Source organism: Carcharodon carcharias, chromosome 9 (assembly GCF_017639515.1).
Source record: "Carcharodon carcharias isolate sCarCar2 chromosome 9, sCarCar2.pri, whole genome shotgun sequence".
NCBI lineage: Eukaryota > Metazoa > Chordata > Chondrichthyes > Lamniformes > Lamnidae > Carcharodon > Carcharodon carcharias.
In genome coordinates this window covers 154,919,008-154,941,765 of record NC_054475.1, presented here as the reverse complement: position 1 = coordinate 154,941,765, position 22,758 = coordinate 154,919,008, and the positions used below count along the sequence as shown (strand labels likewise).

Here is a 22,758-nt window from a genome sequence, read left to right as displayed (position 1 = left end):
AGAGAATTCCATGACCATTAAGTAGGAAGCCCGAATGGAAAAAAAAGGAAATGAATTTTCTCCCCAAACTTTTATTGTAAAGTTACAGCAATGGTAGCAAAGTCAAAAAAAAAACATCTTATAAAGGGCCAACGAGGAAAGACCTATAAACAATATCGTGCCATAGAGTGTACATTGCCCATGCAGCTCCTCACTGAAGTGAGGCAAGAAGTCAAGAAATAAATAATAAATAGCAGCTCAAAGCAAATGGAGTTCAGACAAGTGCATCATTTCCACAAGGAGGCGCAAGAAAGACAAAAGGATTTAAAAGACAGTAATATCAGGAATGTTAACAAGGCAATGTCCAACTTCTGCAGCATTTCCACCTTCAACTACTAACTTTAAATCACAGTACAGCCACAAAAAGCGCACATAGCAACAATATCTAGCAAGTTTATTGAAAAAGTGCCACAATATATTTAACATACTTTGTTGTGCCAAAATTAAATATTTTTAAAAAAGTTCTAGTGAAATATTCATATTCCTTGTTCCCTTATTCATTTTAACAAGTATTTTATGGGATGTCACAGATAAAATATAACCCATGTTTTAAAAAAAAAAATCCAAGGACCCTGAACTTCATCAACTGCTCAGTGTTTGCTGGGGGTGACGTTACCATAGCTGCATGTACACATGTGCACACAGTCAAATCAGTGTACTCCCGTAAACATGGAGAATTTCAAAAGAAACTAAAAGAGCCTCTATTTTCATCCTTTCCCATGCACTCGATTGCATTTTTCTTTCACTTCCGCACCCCTGGACAAATTAACTTGTTTCAAGTCCATCTTAAAAGAACCTCACTGCCATGAGAATTCATCACCAAAAACACCATTGCAGCCCAAGGCTCGGTACTAATCAACCAACCATTCACCAACGAAATAAAGGGGAAATTGGATTGCTTTGGAATTCGTTAAGTCAAACCGGATTTATTATTTTTTTTAAACATAAGAAATAGGAGCAGCAGTAGGCCATTCAGCCCCTCAAGCCTGTCCCACCATTCAATAAGATCATGGCTGGTCTGCCCCAGGCCTCAACTCCTCTTTTGTGCCAGCTCCTCATAGCCCTCAGCTCCCCGATATTTCAAGAATCTATCTGTCATTGATTTCCCCATCTGCCTCATTGAATTTTACCACTGTGATGACCACATTGCAGCGCAGCACAATGTATTCTTTGCATAGGATGAAGCACAGGAGGTAGCTCATCGGCCCATCATGCCGATGTCAGTTCTTTGCAAGAATCTATCCAATTAGTGCCACTCTCCAGGGCTATGGGAAAAGAGCAGGGAAGTTTTCCTTTCCAACGATCTATCCAAATCCTTCTGCAAGCAGAGGGCCCCACAGGACAGAGCCAAAATTGTCTTCATTTTTGATAATTGCTGAAATTAGTTAAGGTATGGTACAGAACAAGTTGCACGTTCATACTATTCTTTACTGAAAAAATAAATCACCCAGTGACTTGGGTGCATTTGACCTTCAGAACTCTGGACAGAGAACCAGTAGGACAGAATAGAAGCAGAAGACAATCTTTCTCGTTAACTTGTCCTATTTCTCTCCGGTTCCCTCTCTTGAAAGTGATGACTCCTGGTTGGATTCACTTCTAATACATCTCAATCAAAACAGTCAAACTCCATGAGCCACTTCGCTCGACAATCTCGGCAGAAACTCAGCAAAACAGGCGGGTCTGATGCAGTCCACATCATGCTCATACAAGCCTTCCATTAGAAGTCACTGAACTACACGCAGTGATCTTTCCTCCCAAATCAAAGGGGAGGGAGCCCAATTGTAATGCCCCGCCAAAGCTTCAACCAACTCACCAGTCCAGGGATTGAACATGGGGCCATTTGGCACAGTATGGCTCAGCACCACACAGCACACCTATTTACAGAACCTTTAGCCCCACCTCTCTTTTTTTTTTACATTTGTGTTCAATACAAAATTTCAGAATGCGCCTATTTAGTTATATTTTCCTCATCACTTTGATCCATGCGCAAGATAGCAGCTAGAAAATTTTGACGAGTCCAATTAGCTGAACATGGGTTTGCACCCTCCCCTCCCATGAGTGAATGCAAAATGTCTGGGCAACAATTTTCAAAACTAGAACTGGACTGTTAAATTAAAGACAGCACAACAAAATACCCCTCATCGGCATCAATTTACAAAAAAAAATTCAGCTAAACAGTACAAGTCTATCAAATTAATCTGAACAGCTATATTATTGAGTGGTAAATGGTACATGTGTGCAGCATACTGGGAATGGTGAACATTTAAAACAAGATTATTCAAAATATTTAAAATAAGGGGTAAAAATTGCAGTCTTAATCTGTAAACAAGCAAAATTCAAAAACATAATGTTTTTTTTTTTTACACAGCCATCAGTCCCATTGATAAGACACTTTGCAGACACAAAATGGGCCTGTGAAGGGCTTTTAAAAATCCCACACAAGCTGAACGTTGCCCTTTTAAGAGTACAGTGTTAGTTTTCACAGTTAAAGAATAGATCTCGGCCACAGCACAAGAGTCCCTAACTCTTCTACAAGTCGCAGTCTCCTCCTCCAGAGAGCAGCCCGTGCAGACACATTAAAAGAAGCTAGAGAGAAAAACACAATGAGATAGATCGTCAACACAGGAAGATAGTTTAGACACGTACAGAGGACTGGGTACCAAACAGAAATCCCGAGAGAAAAAAAAAATAATGGCTGGTGTAATGGGGCGGGAAAGAGGATGGTGAACTTTGAAAGGTGAAAACATGCAGTGTCTCCGCTTGCCATAAAAGGGTCCCTTACTAAGGAATCATTTTGTGAGGGTCACATTTTCAAATAAATAAAGACACCACAGGACTGAGGTGCAACAGCTTTTAATAGCTTAAGATATTGTAAAACATCAGAATAATCTTGTGAAGTATGTGCAAGAAAAGGCAGTGGAAAAAAAAACTAAAACCCAACTAGGTGAAGATTACAAAAAAATTTCAGTGCAAGACCCGCACAGATAGACCGAGAACAAAACATATAAAATATTGTACATGGCATTCTTCCATGGAGTCTCTAAGCAACATAGAACCATCTCAGATTCCATCTGGCTAGAATGACTGACCTGAGGAAATACAATGTCTCGCTATTAAAATACCTTAGCAAGGTTTGAATGGAATGCTCAAAAACATTCAACTTTGCCACATTTACAAAATAAATACTGTGCAATTTATTTTTAAAAACACAATACCCCAAAAGCAACGCACTTAATGCATGTCACATGGGACTAAAGAAAAAAAAATAACACATGCACTTCTTTTTTGGTGTACAATGTTAATCATTTAAATTCCGTGAAATAAAGTCTTTTACTTTGAGCAATACAATACAAAACAAGCTTTTGTTGATCACAAAAAGCTGAGCACAAGTCTGGCTTCATGTTTAAAATGCATAGGCCACCGCCGGTGTGCCGCATCAGAAGCTGCCCCCATCTAATATTGGCCACTTACTTACAAGAGGAAAAAAAAAACAAAGGAAAACATGTTCCATAATGACTGAGGGCCTCTAATTATTCAGTGCAGAGCCAAGGGTTACTGTAAGGAAAGAGTGCACAAATATAGACAAAAATGAATGGCAAACCTGGGAAACCCGTACGATTCAATTCACATTTATTTGTATTTTGATACCTGCATCGGCTCAAACCGTTAGTTTGCACAACATTAGTCATCCCTTCATATTGGAAGTGCAATAAAAGTGGAATTTAAAAAAAACACACAAGCAAGCGCGCGCGCGCACACACACACACACACACACACACACACAAAATGCCCTTTCAAGCTAAGCATTCCCACCCCACTTCACCCCTGGCATCTAAACGTTTGGTCCTTTTTCTTAAAGTAGAATTGAACAAAAAAAGCTACATATCAGTGCCACACACTGCCTCAAAAAAGAGAGCAGGAGCAGTTACAAAATAGCTTCACATTATCGAATTGAAACAAGTTATCAAACTGAGAGTTAACAAAAAAAAATCCCGTTTTAAAAATCAGCGAAAAATAACCAACAAAAATACTACTCAGCGCCTTAGCAATAATGAGTATACCCTACAAACTTGCATCTATTGCACTTTTTATTTGGCCCACAAATTTGTGACTTCCAGATTCGCCTTCTGGGATTTTAAACAAATGTAAATCATCTATTTTGGTATCACTTCCCTCATGATGTTAACATGCATTTTGAAACGTGCCTGAAATGAAACTCAAGTCCTATTATGTCAAGTTAAAAAAAACAAAGATTTGTTAGGTATTATTATTATTACATGGTTCAATAGCCTAAAACAGGAGCAGCAAACACAGGCAGCAAAAGGCAAAGAGACATAAATGATGACAATTTCATGCAATTGCTTCCTGAGTATTCTAATGCACCTGAAAACCATAAGGTCTTATGTTGAAATTACTGAGTTGTACACAGTCTCTGATGCTCATTTGGCAGCTTGTGTGGTACCATGCTAGTACTGAAGTGGTAAACTGGGAGTCCTTTTGTCAGTTCCATACTATTTATTGCTGGATTCCTTCATTCAGCACAGCCACAGTGTCAAGTTTGTACACATGTTTACATGGAGGTGGGAGGGGGAGGATGGTGGAGATGGGTGGTCAGGAGAAGGCAGGAGACAACAAGATGGGAATGGAAGGGAACAAGCGTCGGAATGCAACTGGGAGCAGAAGGGAGTTCATTCCCAACTTGCGGAGGGAAGGATTCTACAGGAAGCCTGAACTGAAAATGAAAGAAAAGTAGGATTAATTTTTCATGAGTTACTTCAAACTAGATGAATGTTCAGCCAAGTACTATTTAAATAGTAAATAATGAATGAGCGTAGTTGTACATGTTAAACATGAAAATGAGTCATTTAACAAAAAAGAAAGCAAACATCCAATACACACAGCAGTGGAACTGAGCTTGCAGATGAACTAAGAAAGTTCTTCAATTATATGCACACTTACTTCGGCTATTCAACTATCCTAGGTCTAGCAACAAAATCAATCTTGGTTGAAAAGTGGGAGGAGGAAAAAGAAATTCTGCCTGATGTTGTGAGTTTTACTATCTCCAGTCCTGGCAGAGAGAGGTCTTCATCTCAGCAGAGTCGGGTGGTGGCAGGTCATCCCTGACTCCAGAGACCTGAACATGCACTGTAGACAGTGCTAAGGGACTGCTGCATTGTCAGAAATGTCATCTTTCAAATGAGATGATAGGCCTCAAGGGCAGGCCTCAGTTTATCAGGTGGACACAAAAGATATGCTTCGGTTGTATAAAGCCTGGTTCAGACCCTACCTGGAGAACAGTCTTCAGTCTTGGGCACCAAACCTCCGGAAGGGTACAACAGCCTTGAAAGAGATGCAGCACGATTTATCCAAATGATGCCGGACTTAAGAGGGTTAAATTATGCAGACTGGTTGCATAGACATGGCTTTTCCTCCATGGAAATGTGATTGAGGGGCAATCTAATCTAATGTATCTATGGAGAAAGTATGGGGGGAAATCAATGATAAGGGCACAGAATCCTAAACCTTGAGAGAGGCCACTCAGGGGCAAGAACAGCAAGTACTCTTCTGCGTGGGGTGTAATAGAAACATGGAAGTCTTTCCATACTTCTCCCAACTAAAGGTGCTGGATGCAAGGATACTCGTCACCTTTTCAAAATCGAGCTTGATTTCTTACTAAGTAAGGATGTCAAGGGGTATGGGGTGAAGACAAGAATATTGAGCTGAGCAGCCAACTGAATAGTGGAACAGGCCAGAGGGGTTGAATGATTTAGTCCTGCTCCTATTTTTAAAATGAATAAAAAACCCATTTAACAAAAGTTGAAATGCAAGGATTACCCAGCATTAAAAAGGTGTAGCAGTATTGAAAGGGGAAGGGGGCGCAAGAAAAGTAGAAAACGCAAGAGGGATGTTCAGAATTGACACTTGTTTTGACAGTCGTTCTGTGTGTGTGTGTGTGTGTGTGTGTGTGTGTGTGTGTGTGTGTGTGTGTGTGTGTGTGTGTGTCCAAGAAACTGTTAATGGGTTAATGCACTTTTTGAAGAAAACTATTTGGTAGCAGCAATTCACCATCAAGCATAGAGATGATCAACACAGAGTTCATCATACCAGTCAAACAGATAACCAAACACGAGGGATTTGACTAACTTTTCTGTACGGAAAGGGACTGGTTATTTTAACTCAGTGCTGCAGACTGGAGCACCTTCTTAAAATGTTTCACAATGTTGCAGAATGCTCAAATTATCAACACTTAATCTTGAATCAAATAATTCTACAATGGATGCCAGATTAACCACTGGGGATCAAGCCTGGACTCAGCTGGTAACACGCTCCTCCAGTCAGAAGGTCATGGATTCAAGTCTGACTCCAGCACTGAGCGTGTGCTGTATTATGGGTAGTGCATCCTTCAGACGAGCTATCAAATCGGAGGACCCTTCTGCCTCTCAAATGAATCCAAATGATCCCATGGCACTAATCAAAGAGGAGAAGGGGAGTTTTTCCTGGTGCCCTGGTGATTGCTTACCCCTCAACCAATACCGCCAAGAACAGATTATCTGGTCAATTATTTCATTGCTATTTGTGGGAGCTTGCTGTGCACAAAATGCCCGTTACGTTTCTCTACGTTACAATGACTACAGTTCAACCTGCTTCACTGGCTGTTATACTCTTTGAGACATGCTAGCGAAACACACTACATTAGTGCAAGTCCTTTCTTCAAAGTTACATGCAACACGTTTTGAATGCAATGTATGTGGAAAACATGGAGAAATTTAATATTATCAAATCCATCAGCAACCATCTTGATTGCATTACCCAACATCAGGGTTTGGGTCAGTTCATAAATAAGTCCCTCAATATAATTTTTTTGCTAAAAAGCTATACCCGAACTAAGATACTCGCCAACAGGTTAGCGTGTGCAGCGAGATGTTGGAAATCAGTCACCCTCGTTTAAAAAAAAAAGGTCAAAACCACCTAGGACAATGATCGGTCTGGACATCTATTAACAATTTACACAAACCAAGTAACTATAACGGAGCGCACAGTGTGCGTGATAACTGATTCCACTGCTGTGGCTGAGGTTAGTAATCAATCAAGCTTACCAGACAATATGGATCTCATGCAGCATGCAGTGAACAGCGTTAACTGTAAAACAGTACACATGCAAAAGCTAATACGGATGAACAGATACAATGGTAAATGTGTATACACAACACTCACTTGTTGTTTTCAACCCTCAAGTCTGCACCAAAAGCTGCCCTTTTAGTAGGGGAAAAAATAGTTCTTTGGCGTTCCCTATGGTGACAAGAGTCTGATGACGCTAAAAGATCTTATTACTGTACTTACCAACCATGTTGCTTGTTTTCAGAAGGGTGACAATTATCGGAAGCACAGAGGCTTCAATCTGGTACCCTAGCACTTGTGTAGCATGATTATAAAAATGCACTAGCATTTTTCATCATTTTCTGTAAGTCTGCATGCTTTCGCTACAGGCTGTCATAGGAGAAAGCTTTCTGTGCGTATTCAGATCAAGATCAGAAATAAGGTGATGCTCATTCATTCCTGTTCTGTTCTGTTTTAAAGCTGCTGCTTAGATGTTTATTGCAGCAGACGGTTTGTTCAGATTTCACCCACAATAAATGATCCAGGGGCCTCCACGAGATTCCCAACACATCAAGCATACAATACTGCTTTGTCCCCAGACTCCATCTAACAGCAGTGTTAAAGCAGAACACACGGGGAAAATAAAGAATAACAGACACACTGCACAGAAAAAAAGATGAAATTAGAGGGGCAATTCCAATCAATGCAGTTCTCCCCCACAAGCCTGTCAAATGGCTTAAGGGGAGTTAGCGTCTGCACTCCTCCTTGCCCAAAGCGAATCAAGCACTACAAAGCTGGTCCAAATTAAAGCTAGCTGACAAATAAAAGAATGCAGTCACACAGCTACTGTGAGCTTTTCAGAAGGTTAGTTGTCAAATAATGCACATTTTACATATCTATAAAAAGTGCATCCTATTACAACCATGGATAAAGTAGCTATATGTACACTAGAGATTTCACAATCCAAAAACGTTGTGCCTCACTCAAGCAACCTTCCTACTGACCCATAAAATGACGTTCAACTGCAATTGTACTCATCAACCTTGCATGAAAGGTGAGAAACGTGCTTCCCTCAGTGTATTTTTCATTAGATAACTCAACACTGTGCGGGTCAGGTATCAAACTTGGCCCTGTGCTGGACTAGTACCACAGCCGATAGTGCATCTGTTCACTCAGCAAAAGAGTGGCATTGAAGCATAAGTAACGCACATGAGCTGCTTTAAGAGAATGAAAGGCCTCCTTCTCAAATCACTAGTTCATCTAAAGCTTTTTTCATTAGGGAATACTCTTGTGCTTAATAGTAGGTTCTACTTGGCTTCACAGACACTGCTGGAACTTGCAATGGAGTTAATTCCGTTGCCACAGCTCAGATTTTCACAATCCCTAAAGGGATGCTTCACACAAGGGCAAAGAAAGATTACACGATGAACCATTTTGCAGCCAGTTTTCAAAGTATTGTGTTTCCCTCAGTAACAGGAAGAATGGTACAATTTTAAAAGGGGTGCAAGGAGAGAGGGGGCAGAGGGTGCTTGCACACAAATCTTTGTTTACCTGACCTGCCACTTTCAGTGTAGTTAATAAAACTTATGGGATTGTGGACTCTCTAAATAAAGAGGAAAAAGGCAGCACGTTATAATAAACCTGTATGAAATGCTAGTTCGGCCACAGCTGGAGTATTGTGTCCAACTCTGGCCGGCGCACTTCAGGAAGGATGTGAAGGCTTTGGAGAAGGTACAGAAGAGATTTACCAGAATGATTCCAGTGATGAGGAATTACAATTATGTGGATAGCTTGGAAAAGCTTAGACTGTTCTCCTGAGAGCAGAGAAAGCTAAGAGGGGATGTTTAAAATCACGAAGAGTTTAGAAGGAGTAAATAAAGAGAAACCATCATAGACTAGTCATCTAGTCTTTAACTAGAGAGCACAGATTTGAGGTGACTGACAAAATCAGAATGAGGATGAGGAAAGACCGTTTTTTTAAACCAACAAGTGTTTAAGATTTGGAACGCACTGCCTGACATGGTGCTGGATACAGATTCAATAGTAGGCTTCAAAAGCGATTTGGATAAATTGTGATAAAACTGCAGGAATAAGAGGAAAGAGCAGGGGGGTGCGATTAACTGGGTCATACTTCGAAAGAGCTAGTGCAGACCTGATGGGCAGAATAGCTTCATGTGCTGTATAATTCTATGAACAGTGTGCTTTTAAACTTATAAATCAGATGTGTCCAATCCAGTTAGCTAACCCATAAATACAAGTGTATTAGTGGTGGTGGCAGCAGTGAAAGTACACAATGCTAAAAGGTTCTGCTGACAAGTTAAGTTAAATAGCACTTAAGTGCAGAGAAACATCTGGGAGAAGTTCACAGTGGGCACAGAGCACAGCAAATGGAGAGGCCAAGAAGGGAAACCTTCAATGAATGGTCAAAACAGCGAAAGAGTGAGGTGCAAGCAAGCAAATAAGACAGAAAGCAATGAGAAAGAATGAATTGAGTAGGGAACTGAAGAAGCATGGTGCTAAACAATGAGTTTGAGGGAATGAATAGCAAATAAAAATTGAGTGTTAAAGGAGCACAAGGTGTCTTTTTCCTTAATTCATTACTTAAGGAGAGATGTACTTGCATTGGAAGCAGTTCAGGGAAGGTCACTCAGCCGATTGCTGGGATGAAGGTGTTTGTTTTATGAGGAAAGGTTGAGCATGTTGGGCCTGTGTCTTTTGCAGTTTAGAAGATTGAGGTGATCTTATTAAAACACAAGATTCTGAGGGTGCTCAACAGAATAGATGCTGCGAGAATGTTTCCTGTCATTTGGGGGTGGGGGGAATCTAGAACTAGGATTCTTCCATTTATGGAGGAGGAATTTCTTCTCTTTGCAACTCTCTTCCACACAGAACAGTGGAGGCTGGGTCATTCATTATATTCAAGGCTGAATTAGACAGATTTTTGATCCACAAGGGAGTCAAGGGTTAAGGCAGCTGGCAGGAATGTGGATTTAAAGCTACAACCAGATTAGCCAAGATCCTATTGAAAGGTGGAACAGGCTCGAGGGGCTGAATGGCCCACTCCTGCTCCTATTTCTTATGATCTTATGAGGATATGGTCATTGTTGGCAGGGCCAGCAGTTATCACCCATCCCTAACTGCCAGTACCCAGAAAAGTCTACGCTTGGAGCCACCTTCCTGAAGCACTGCTGTCAGTGTGGGGTTTTCCCATAACAGTTTTAATACAACTGGGTGGAGAGATAAGAGTCAACCACATTATTGAGTCCGGAGTCACATATCTGTCAGGCCAGAAGGACATTAGTAAAAACCAGATGGGTTTTTACACAAATCCAATGGCTGAATGGTCATAATTACTAATACTAGCTATTTTTTTTAATTCCAGCTTTATTTAATTTTGTTAGCTGCCATGGTGGGATTTGAATTCATGTCACTGGGTCATTAGCCCAGGCCTCTGGGATACTAATCCAGCGACATAACCACTTTGCCACCTCTATTGCACCCTACACAGATGTAAGGCAGGAGGGGAGTATCAAGGTAGGCAGGATGATGCTAAGTGGAGACTTAAAAACAAGCGTTCTGGAAAGCAACATGTTGAGGAATGAGATCCACAGGTGTTTGGGGGGGGGGGGGGGGACGGGACGATAAGAATGTGGGCTGATGGCAGAGCCTGTGCTGTTTTGACAGAAGTTCAAGCTTATGAAGGGTTGGTGTTGAGGGGTCAACTCGAAGGATTTTAGAACTGTCAAACCTGAAGTGATGAAAGCACACAGTAGGATGTTCAAATAGAACACGGGGAGAGTTGGGAAGAGGCATGAAATGATCTGGAGGTGGAAGAGAGCAGATTTTGGAATGTGATAGAAACCAAGTTTGGGTCAAGCAAGGCACCAAGTTCCGAACTAACACACAACTAATCAGTAACACACACCTTAGAAAAGATCAGAAAACTCTGGCTCCCTCCATGACAAATGCACTGGTTGGTGTGGTACCAACTCACACATACGGGTTCTTGGTTCATTTCAGCTGATTCACAAAGCTTTGTTTCCAGTTATGTGCTGAATTAGCTGAAATCTGCAGAGAGATGACTGCACTCAAATAACTCAAATGTCTCTACACAAGATTTGGGAAAGGCTGAAAGGCTGGATTCTCAATCCTGGCAACTATGTACCGCCCCCTACAGGAAAATTAGCACAGTCACCTGTGGGCGAGGGCGTGATTGGGCTTGGCCTCAACATGTATCCTCCCCTCGTCAAATAGTGGCCAACACTTTCTGCCCTGGATCAACACCCAATACCTGAGCAAAGTGAGGGGGCTGTCGATGCCAATTAAGCCATATCTCAGCAGTGACTAGAGTAAAGTAGTGGAGAAATGATGGGGGGGGGGTGGGGTGGACCCAAATACTGCCAGGATGGTGTAGTTATCAGACAGATTTTCATGTTCTCTGAGCTTGTATTGGCTTTTCCACTATCTCCTCTAAACAAGAGAGGTGTATATATTTTAAGCCTTCTTAACTGCAGCGATTTGAATTGCAACACAGCACTGAACACAGTTTCTTTTCAGTGATATGAAGGTCCAACTCAAAAGTAATCACTGCAATGAATCCTCATAATACTGTAAAAATTCCAAGCAGCAGGAACCAGGGTATAAAGGACGATTAACCACCACAGGGTCACCAGCAAGTGGACAGATATTCCCAATTGCCTGGCACTTCACGTGAACATGGTTTCCATTTATCACATAGAGCAGACTCCTTCCCTCTTTCCCCACCCCACCCATTAAATAGTGCTGACCAGGTGACCTGCCTCCATTAGCTAACAGCTAAAAGAAAACTCACCCGGAAATTATCAGGCGCTCGCTCATTCCTGGCTCTGAAATGCACTGCCCCAAGTTAAAAGAGTGCAAGATATTTAGGAAGAGGTAATTGTGCGGACTGCATTTCTACTGATAGGCTACACCGAGGCGATACAGCTGCTCTGTCTTGCTGTGCACTTGAAGATTTGTTTAGCTGTGTATCTGATACACAGAAATCAAATGGGTTATTTCATCTACCACCAGATAAGGACCTTTTATGGATAATGGTACATTTCAGTACCATGCATATTGACGCTATGTTTCATGTTGGACCCTGAATGGAAAGCTCAGTGTTCGCCATAGGTTCAACTAGCTATTCAAAATGTTGAAGATAAATTACAGTGATCAAATTCTGGGCATTAAAACTAATGAAGGATAAAATGTGAAAATAAGCTTTTTTTTTAAAAAAAAGAAAGCATGCTTACTTTTTCCGCTCCTTCTCTCTTTTCAGAGTCTGTTGGCTCCCTGACTGCTGGGCCTGTGACTGAAGCAATTCGGCAGCAGTCTTTCTTTGTTTAAAAGCATTAATCTCATCATCCAGGCTCTTTTTCTTATCTTCTAATTTCTTCTTTTCATCCTGATGAAGTTTCTTTAAACGATCAAATTTATCATGTAGCTACAGAAAGAGAGACAGAGAGAGCGAGAGAGAGAGAGAGATAATGAGGGAGAAAAAAGATCAAAACAATGGCTACACCTCGAAAACACATCAGCAAGCGTGCGGCGTCCTGAGAGTGTGGGAGATGCAAAATACTTTCCATATCCCACAAGCGAACTGAAACAGCCTTATTCCTATAATGTGCTCCCACGGCAACAATCTTGCTAGTTTCTTCGGGAAAAGGGGGATTAAAAGAAAAACTAAGGAACTTTACCTCCTTCTCCGCTTCCTTCAGTTCAGACTCCTTCTCCTTCACTCTCATGACAAACATCTGTCTCATCTCCTCCTCTTTTTTCTGGAGCTCTCCGAGAAACTCATTCCTCTTTGCCTCATATGTTTCCTGCAAGCTGCAACAGGAATCCATCACTTACCGGGCACTAAGAGCTTGCGGAGCTCAACTCACCCCGCCAAAATGCTAGGTTTACAGTAAGCAATGGCAACACACCCACACATGCAGTCAGAACACAGTTGAGAAGAACACGTCAAACTAGTTCTATTTTGTAGGCACCCTTACACAGTTCACTAGTCTCCTCCACCCCCACCCGCCAAACAAGTTGTTTTTTTAAAAAAAAATGCACTCTTAAGGCATTTATAACATTAACAACTCTATGTAAACACAGTGAATTAACTAACCTCATATCCTGTGTAAACACACAAAGGGGTATATGTTTATTTAAATTTCACAAGGAAATAACAGGATTAACTTCAGCAATCAAAACATTACAACAGTTGTAGCTCTTTCAGTTTTCTCCCACTTCTCAACAATTGGGAATCAAAGTGGATTAAGGTGGTGAATTTAATTTAACACAAACAGATAGGGATGGAACTTTGTTGCTTCCAAACACTTAGTTAAATTCATCGCTGCCCTCCACCATACCACTGACCTTTCCACCCCAACCTTTGCCCTGGTTCTGTACCTGCCTACAAGCTGTTAAAATTCTAACAGCTTCCAGTTCTGAAGAAAGGCCATTTGACCTGAAACATCAATTTTTTTCTCTTCCCCACAGGTGTTGCTGGACCTGCCGAGTCTTTTCCTGCACTTTCATTTCCCATTTCTAGCGGCCGTAGCACTTTAGTTTTGTTGAAGAAATTAAATTCATCACCTTAGAAGTACTTGCGTGCAGCATTGCCTTTAGCCTCTGGCTTTCCCCACGAGAAACGTAATGCTGCCCACCGTCTTCTTGGAGGAAGAGGGAAAACCATTCCACTCAACTCTAACATGACACGGAACAGTAAGAATTCTGAAAAAACAGCAGCTCTTGTGCAGGTTTGAGGTGGACAAGTCGGCCAAATTTATGATCCTGGATTACGTCAAGAGCAGTGAAATTTTACTGCATTCCGCGATTAAGGTGCTGATTCTAACTTTTACATATCTAGGGGGAGATATGGAAGACTACATGCAGCCTTGTTGGTGCAGGCAACATTACAAAAACTCTCATCCCAAGCCCGTGTACCATACCTGAAAGGTTTGTTATCAGGATCTGTGTCCTTGAATCCCATCTCCTCCAGCTTGCAGCGCCGGTATAGTTCATAGTGCCGGGCATGTGTCTGTTCCCGAAGGTCTTCCATATTGACTCGGATTAGCATCTCTCTTAGCTTCACAAAGTCACAGTGGTTTTCATTTTCCACTACATTCAATTTAATGTTTCAAGTTTTTAAGGGGGTGGGGGGGGGAAAGCAAAAAATAAAAATATTAGATACATTTTCACAGGGAGCAAAGCCAAACAGCAACCAGGCAGATGCCACACATTGATTAATTCAAGTTGCTCCATTTGCTCCTTGCCTCATATTCACTGGGCAGAGGGGGACTGAGACTGGGAGGGGGTCAGGTGGGGTGTGCCAATAATGTTCAGAAATACACCTTTGCAATGTTGCTCAATTGTATCCACATCCAATGGCTCGCACTTTTAGCTGAAGGCATATAGTGGCAGGACAAAGGGTGAACAAAGAAAAAAAGGAACCGAAATCAAAACTTAAGCTAAAACCAGCATTAGCGGAACTACTGACTGACATACTGGATGAACAGGCTTGATATTCTGCTCAGATGACATTTGCAGGCATACATCAGGACATGCCAGTGGGGATGCTTGACATAAGCCTTCACTTCATGTCTTTATGATGTAGTATCACTTTTGTATGCTCGCCTAGCAACAGACTCGCTGGTTGCTATGGAAAGAGGATGCAGTTAGGGTTTCTTTCAGAGACCAGCCTACAACTCGGTGATAAGAGATCATTATCAAACACACTAAAAGCTGATACCCATTCACTCTTCTTCAAGGTCTTCAGGTTCCAAAATCTGTTCTATTTAATTCTGCCTCCCTTGGTGGGTTACCACTCTATGGACAGCAGATGCCCTTGGCACCCTAAACCAAGTTTTCACTTTTAAAGAGCAAGCCTACAGAGTGAGTGGAAGTTCAGGACAGAGCCTGGCCCCACACCCACCCAATATTCTCACGATGGTGCTTTCAGCAGGGGAAACCAGATAACCATCTGGAGCAGAAATCCTGGACAATTAGCTCCGACACAAGAGGCCAATTGTAGTGCTTTTACTGCCTGACTGAGATCAGCTAACTCAGCAGGCACTGATTAGCTAGCTACCAACTGAACACATCGAGTGGAGATAGCCAAGCAACAAGGAGTGGAACACCCCTCAATGACCCATTTGAGAGAACAGCACCAAATAAAGGCAGATTTTAGTCACTTATCCAGAACGTATAAACAACCTGCATGAATCGCACTGCAGCTGGATAAATAACCAGTAAAATAACTTTCATAATGTTAGCAACGGTGACGTAGCTGGAGCTAGGACACATTAAAAGTGCCAGGCCCTTCCCAAGAGGGTCATACACGTGTCCTGCAATAACCTCCTGGTCACACTATTATAAAACAGTGCCACCTTGGACCATTACAGTTAATATGTAGGAAAAAGTTCTCTTTTCGTCGGAGACAGGGAAGAAAAAAGATAAAAAAGGAGGAAGTGGGTTTGAAAGGCTTTTTTTTTTGAATGGTGATTTGATCGCACTGCATTGTGCTGTTCACTTGGGGAAAGTCATTAACATCTGCTAACTGTTGGAAGCAAAAAATCTGAAGTAATTGATCAATTATAAGCAACATCACAGAGCTCTGTAAGTAGTTGGCGAAGATTTCTGCCATCACTTCGTCATATGCTATAGAACCAGCTTACCCTGCACAGTGCCCCAGGGGTACTGGCGTGCCTTCATCATCTTGTTCCCAATCTTTATTTCCTCTGTGCTCCCAACTACAGCAAACGGCAAGTGTGCCTGAAGTAAATAAATCAATACAAGTGCGTGTATTAATTGCACCGCTAAAACAATTTACAATACAAATCCTGTTAGTTTTCATCTTAAATAATACGGCCAGTCAATCATGCCTGAAAAGGCTATCCAATTAGACCCAATCCCCCATTCTTTCTCCATAGCCCTGCATTTTTCCCCCTTTTAGTATGTGGCCAATTCCTTCGGAAAGTTCTTTTTGAATCTGCTTCAACTGCACTTTCAGGCAGTGCCTTCAGATCATATGTTGCAGAGTAAAATAAATTTTCGTCTCACCCCGGTTGCTGACTCTCCTGCCAGTAGAAACAGTTTCTCCCTATCTACTCTATCAAAAGCCCTCAGCATTGGGAGATTTAATGGAGGTGTGACCTTCAAAGAGAACTCCAGCTTCTGCAATCTCTCCAAATATCTGAAGGCCCGCATTGCTGCTATCTTTTTGGTAAATCCTCTTTGCAGGATGTTAACATCCTTTCCTAAATTGTGTTGCCCGGAATTGGACACAATACTCCAACAGGGACCCAACCAATTATTTATAAAGGTTTAGAATAACTTCAAACCCATGACCACCACATCCTAGGCCCACAACAATGTTAATAGGCTGCATACCTCTCACCATATTTGTGATCGCTAAGGATGAGGGAACTATCAGAAAGCGATAATCACAAAATAGGAATACTGCAGTTGTGTATCAGTTAGAGACACTGCAATGTTATGGGAGTAACACGTTAAAAACTTAAGCCCTTGTGATTACAGCGCACAGTTAATTTAAATAGTTCTTGAAGTGAAATAGTGGCCTTATCCTGCAATCATAGTATCCAGTTTTGTGGACCACGTCATTGTTACATTACTGATACGGTGTCATAAAGAACACGTTCACCCATTCACATGGATAGAGTTCAGTGCAAACATCAGGCACATACGTCAACTTGCGACTCAAGGGTACATTTGACTGACTTTGCAGCGGCAGCTGGGGCCACAAGCGATGCACTGTGCTTTCACAAGACAACGACCTTGGTTCCTTCACCCTCCAATGAAATGCCAGTGCTTCTAAACACAAAATAAATGCAGCAGGTGCAAGAGGGGGAAAATAAAATGGCAGCAGATATACACTTCTTTATTAGACCTTTTGCAAGCTGAATTTCCTCTCTGAATAACCACAACATGCAACAAGGATGCTTTTCTGCAACAAAGATTTGAAGGTGGGAAAACAGAGTGCGAAAAATGTTGGGATGCTGAACAAAACCCTGGAACAGATTCTGGGGTGGATGAGAGAGAAGGAGCGAGAGAGAGAGAAGAAACAAAGTTCACAGTAATTGGAATCCCTTTGAAGCTACAAAATACCACACTCCCAGTGTAATACACTGGAAAGTTGACCCTGCAACAGGACTAACATAATGGGGGCGGTGGTGGTTAGTAAACACCACTGTCATGCAACGCAGGGAGAATGCAGATTAATGTTGCAGCACAAATTGAAATCCCTGGAACAAACGGATGATCTACACACTGCATTCTCACCATTGCCATGTGCACAATATGGTAACAATAAGGAGCAAAGACCACATTCACCTCAGTGGCAAAGACCAAGGTCCCTGAAACATGCACAAACAAGTCATTCAGAAAACTGCTAAGCCCTTGCTCTAAGGTTCTCCCTGATTTTAGTGTCACATTACTTTTGCTCCACAGGTCAAAGAATAGCCCTGGATTTTACTATAATCACATGGTCACTTCTATCACCTGGTGAGATACCCAAAGCTCACGCCATTTTACTGCATCTATTCTCTGCAGAATGGCCCCCTCAGTCTACCAATTGCTGATGGCTATATTAGCAGCTGATTACTGCTTTTAGATGGCAGGTAAATGACTCTATTCGAACAGCAGACAGTGGTACCATACAATAGCACTTATCCACTAGCACCCGGCAACAGAGATTTCTACTCCTTTGTTGCCAACAGCATTTTTCAGTGTTACCCTAATGCCACTATGTCCACTACAAGCTCACTGCACTATGATTCAGAAAGTTAACACAAAGTAGAATCAGGCCTAGAAAGAACAGCATAAACAGGAGAGATTTTCCTGCTGCAATGTCATTTCAGCACAGCAACTTCCCCTCCAAAACTGCTCAACAAAATCTGCATTTACATCCACTATAAAATAGCTGTGCTAAACTTCATGTAACCAGGGGTTGCAAATTGCTAGGTCTTAGCTAATGTAAAAAGCACATGAATACTCTGGGTGAAAGGACCACATTTCAGGGGTGGAGGTGGGGGGAGGAAAAACTTCACAAAGTGTCGAGAACATGGGTCACAGCCCCAGCAGTGGTGTCACTGAGACGTAGTCAATTGTGCTGATTAATCGACAGATACTGGGAAAACCGGAGACTAAAAAGACATGAGCAGTAATGGCTTGTAAAAAATGTTGGAGCAATAATTTGGTAGCTCAATGGGTTACTTGGCCCAACTCCTGTTCTTGGTCGGAGCCTTTAACCGTTTACCTGAACTATCAGAACTCAGGGTAACTTAGTCAGAACTTTCTCCAACTAAAATAAAAATTAAAAATGAAGAGATGTTAATACTTCAATCAGCCTCAGTATACATTTAATGCATGCAACTTACAACTACCATAGTGTGAAGTAGTGAAATTATTGAAGACCATTTAGACTGAAATATAATAATCAGTGGATTTTATTGAACAATTGAATGGATTAAGGGATGCAGTATGTTAATGGGTTATGATATTAGCTTAGCCAAGAAACCCGGAAGTTGAGAGTTCAACTCCCAGAGTAGCAGGTTGTGACATTTAATTCAATAAAGTTGATCATTCGAGGTTTGGGGCCCGAAAGAAAACAGCCATCAATTGTGGTGCAAATTTAGAATATTCCTTAAGTACTTGGCAGTTTGAAGCAGCATCTGCGGAGAGAGGCTCCTGAATCATGAACTCCGTTTCGCTCTCTACAGATGCTGCCTGATCTGCTGAGTATTTCCAGTATTTTGTGTTGTATTAAATTTCACATTTCCAGTATCTGCGCTATTTTGCTTCTGTCTTGAAAGTGTGTCTGGCTCACTGTGCACCAGGGAGGACACCTGCCTGTACCTGGCGCACTGTGCACCAGGGACGGCACCCACCTGTACCTGGCGCACTGTGCACCAAGGAGGACACCTGCCTGTACCTGGCGCACTGTGCACCAGGGAGGGCACCCGCCTGTACCTGGCGCACTGTGCACCAAGGAGGACACCTGCCTGTACCTGGCGCACTGTGCACCAGGGAGGGCACCCGCCTGTACCTGGCGCACTGTGCACCAAGGAGGACCCTGCCTGTACCTGGCGCACTGTGCACCAGGGAGGGCACCCACCTGTACCTGGCACACTGTGCACCAGGGAGGGCACCCTGTACCTGGCGTACTGTGCACCAGGGAGGGCACCCGCCTGTACCTGGCACACTGTGCACCAAGGAGGACACCTGCCTGTACCTGGCCCACTGTGCACCAGGGAAGGCACCCGCCTGTACCTGGCCCACTGTGCACCAGGGAGGGCACCCACCTGTACCTGGCACACTGTGCACCAAGGAGGACACCTGCCTGTACCTGGCGCACTGTGCACCAGGGAGGGCACCCACCTGTACCTGGCCCACTGTGCACCAGGGAGGGCACCCACCTGTACCTGGCCCACTGTGCACCAGGGAGGGCACCCACCTGTACCTGGCACACTGTGCACCAGGGAGGGCACCCACCTGTACCTGGCACACTGTGCACCAGGGAGGGCACCCACCTGTACCTGGCACACTGTGCACCAGGGAGGGCACCCACCTGTACCTGGCACACTGTGCACCAGGGAGGGCACCCACCTGTACCTGGCACACTGTGCACCAGGGAGAGCACCCGCCACTACCTGGCTCACTGCACCAGGAAGGGTGCCTGCCAGTACATGCAACGACAGCACCATGCTATATGGCCAACTCTGATGTTCCTCAGTAACTAGGGATACATCCAGCCTCGTTAAACTTTCTGACAGCCCAAGTTAAAACAAATTTGAAGCCAACAGCGTAACTTTAAATAACAACTTGCAGCATTTATGATACACCATAAGAAATTTGCCTCATTCTGATTTTAGACAAAAGTAGCTTCTTATATAAGATATTGGCTGCAAAATCACTTTTCCCCCCCCCACAGTTAGCCTGCCAAATTTTCATTACAATTTTCCAAACAATGCACAGGACATTAGTTTAGGTACATGCCGGTTTATACGCCCCTTGCCAAATCTTCACTTCAATGCGACTTTTCTATTCTGCCCCATTCTTCTTTTGAAACAGACCGTGTTCCCAGTAGGCAACTTATAGTCAGAGCACAATGCATTAATTTGGCAGACCATAATTTCCAGTTCTGTCTGAAGTTGGAAAAAAAAGAGAAAGTCCAGAAAACTCACATTCATTGTTCCATTGATCTCTGCCACAGTCTCATCATCTGTTGGGAACTGGTAAATCTGCACTCCATTGCTCACCAATTCACTCATTATCTTGATCTTGAATTTCTGGAGCTCATTCTTGGAGATGGAATCTGCTTTGGCAATGATTGGGATGATATTGACCTGAAGGATAAAACAGAAAGGACAGAGTTTAAGTGCTTTAAGCAGAGTGTAGATTGACATAAGATGACAGTTTTGAGTCAGATGCACACAAAGGCATCAAGAATTGTGGATGAAATGATGAACTGGAGGCAGAAGTTGCTCTGGCGGTTTGATAGGAACTGGGAGATGAACATTCCCCCTTACAAATTTTCAGCAGAGATGAGAGAAGAAAAGAAAAAAGGAGCGGGGCAGTGCTAATACAGGATTTATGCCAATAGCAGAATGCTTAATTTGCACTCCAGGCCACAGAGCAGTGGGAGCAAGAGGAGGATGTTCTGCACAGTTCAGAAAGGCAGGCAAGAACAACAGTGTCCAGGGAACACTTGTGAATACTGCTTTCTAGATCTGTATGTTTCCAGTCCAAAAGGAAAGAAGCATTGCTTAACTTAGTTCTGGCAGAAGCAGGAAGTCAAACATCTGATGTGAGAGAAGGGAAGCAATTGCCTGCAGACGAAGGCCGGAGTTGGCACAAAACGAGGTTATACATATCAGGAAAGACTAAACAGGCTGGAGCTCCTTACTCCAGCAAAATAAGGTTGAGGGGAGACCTAATAGAGGCCTTTAGAAGTATGAAGGGTTCGATAGGGTAGATGTAGAGATGATGTGTTCCCTTGTGCGTCAGTCCAAAACTCAGGGTTATAAATATTTTAAAAAGTCACTCATAAATCCAATACAGAATTCAAGAGAAACCTCTTTACTGGCAGTGATGAGAATGTGGAACTCGCTACTACATGGAATGGTTGAAGTGAATAGACTAGATGCATTTAAGGGAAAGCTAGATAAATACATGAGAGAAAGGAATAAAAGGATATATGCTGATGGGGGTGAGGAGGAGGAGGTTGGGAGAAGGCTTGGGTGGAGGATAGAACACTGGTATAGATCAGTTGGGCCAAATGGCCTGTTTCTGTGTAAATTTATTATATGCCACATCCATCCATGAATGATACTCTGGAGCGTTAGCCCTTGGAACTACAGAGGTTGAACATTGATAGCTCAATAGTTAATGATTAGAGGTAAAACAAAAACAGAATTACCTGGAGGTATGCTGATTAAATAAAATGAACGGAACAATTAGTCCTGGTGAGGCTGTTAAATGTTTGACAGAAGCTTGCATTCCTAAAACAGGTCAAGCTCTCAATTCCTGCTATTTCAACAAAAGATAAAGATGTCCTTGTCACTATTATGACAATTAAAACGCTCCAAAGAGGGCTTTTTTTTTTTGAGATTACATGACTCTCTAAATAAACATATCTCTTCTCCCCGGTAACTCTTCCGAGTCTGGTCCCCAAGTCTCTGGGGTTGAGAAAGTGAGGTGGAAAGCCTGTTCCTGCATCAATGTTAATGGCAACAGCAATCTTTGCCTGCTACTGGGAGGTAGATAACAGTGAGTCTGATGAGGTAGCCCACCTCAACTGCCCTTTCCTGAGCCAAAACAATTCCTGATAGCCTTGTAGGTAAGATACTGCCTAGTGTTGTATTGATAAATCGATCATCAAAAAAAATCCAAGGTTTAATTCTTTGGGCAGAAATATCTACTCCATCAGGAGCATTATAGTTGTTTAATGTGCAGCCAAACTGGTACTGCCTGTTAATAGGATCCAAGCCTGTTGGTGTGGTCGAAAAACCAAAACACAGGGCTTTTCTTCATTGAGAGAGTCTATTGACTTGTTCAGTCTCTCAGCTTTCCTCCCACACTCCAGTGTCCCAGCTGTCCCCTATATATGTGTGCTGAGGTACTTAATTAAACAATGCCCTTCCCCTGTGCAAGCCCAAGGCAAGCCCTCATGCATTGTCACTTGTAGTCCAAACCACCGGTTGTGACCTATGGCCATAATAGTCTGAAAATGCCCAATCTTGTCTGATCTCAGAAGCTAATCAGACTCAGGCCTGATTAGTACTTGGATGGGAGACTGCCTAGGAATACCAGGTGCAGTAGGAAACTCCTAACAGTGGCCCTGTGGTATTGCCATTGAGTTAGTAGGGTAATGTTCCTGGGACCCGGCTTCAAATCCCCCCCGTGGTAGGTGGTGGAATTTGAATTCAATGTAAAAAATACGTTAACCATATAATTAACATACATAAACATTGCCTGGCACGGCACAGTCTGCAAGCCAGGCAGTGGTTTACTCAGAGGAGCCAGAAAAAGATAACCAGCATTAGAAACAGAACCACTCACAATGCAGTAACAATGACTGCTCTAAAACTG

The 22,758-nt window shown here is 42.6% G+C and overlaps 1 protein-coding gene and 1 pseudogene across 5 annotated transcripts in view; one reads left to right on the top strand and one right to left on the bottom strand.

Annotated features, from left to right (window-relative positions):
• Positions 1-55: 55 nt before the first annotated feature.
• The window catches only part of LOC121281853 (septin-6), a 71,569-nt gene continuing 48,866 nt past the window's right edge, over positions 56-22,758 (bottom strand). For 2 of the 5 annotated variants that reach the window (XM_041194914.1, XM_041194919.1), the window contains 6 exons: positions 20,352-20,513; positions 15,825-15,921; positions 14,100-14,268; positions 12,855-12,987; positions 12,411-12,601; positions 2,877-3,594 (listed from right to left, as the gene is read on the bottom strand). In XM_041194914.1, coding sequence (XP_041050848.1) covers positions 3,570-3,594; positions 12,411-12,601; positions 12,855-12,987; positions 14,100-14,268; positions 15,825-15,921; positions 20,352-20,513 — 777 coding nt within the window. In that variant the 3' untranslated portion in view covers positions 2,877-3,569. Of the gene's footprint in view, positions 2,626-2,876; positions 3,595-3,652; positions 4,772-7,136; positions 7,180-12,410; positions 12,602-12,854; positions 12,988-14,099; positions 14,269-15,824; positions 15,922-20,351; positions 20,514-22,758 lie in introns of those variants that run through there. The other 3 variants (XM_041194918.1, XM_041194917.1, XM_041194915.1) reach the window with 3 other exon arrangements.
• LOC121282678 lies at positions 22,373-22,491 on the top strand (annotated as a pseudogene).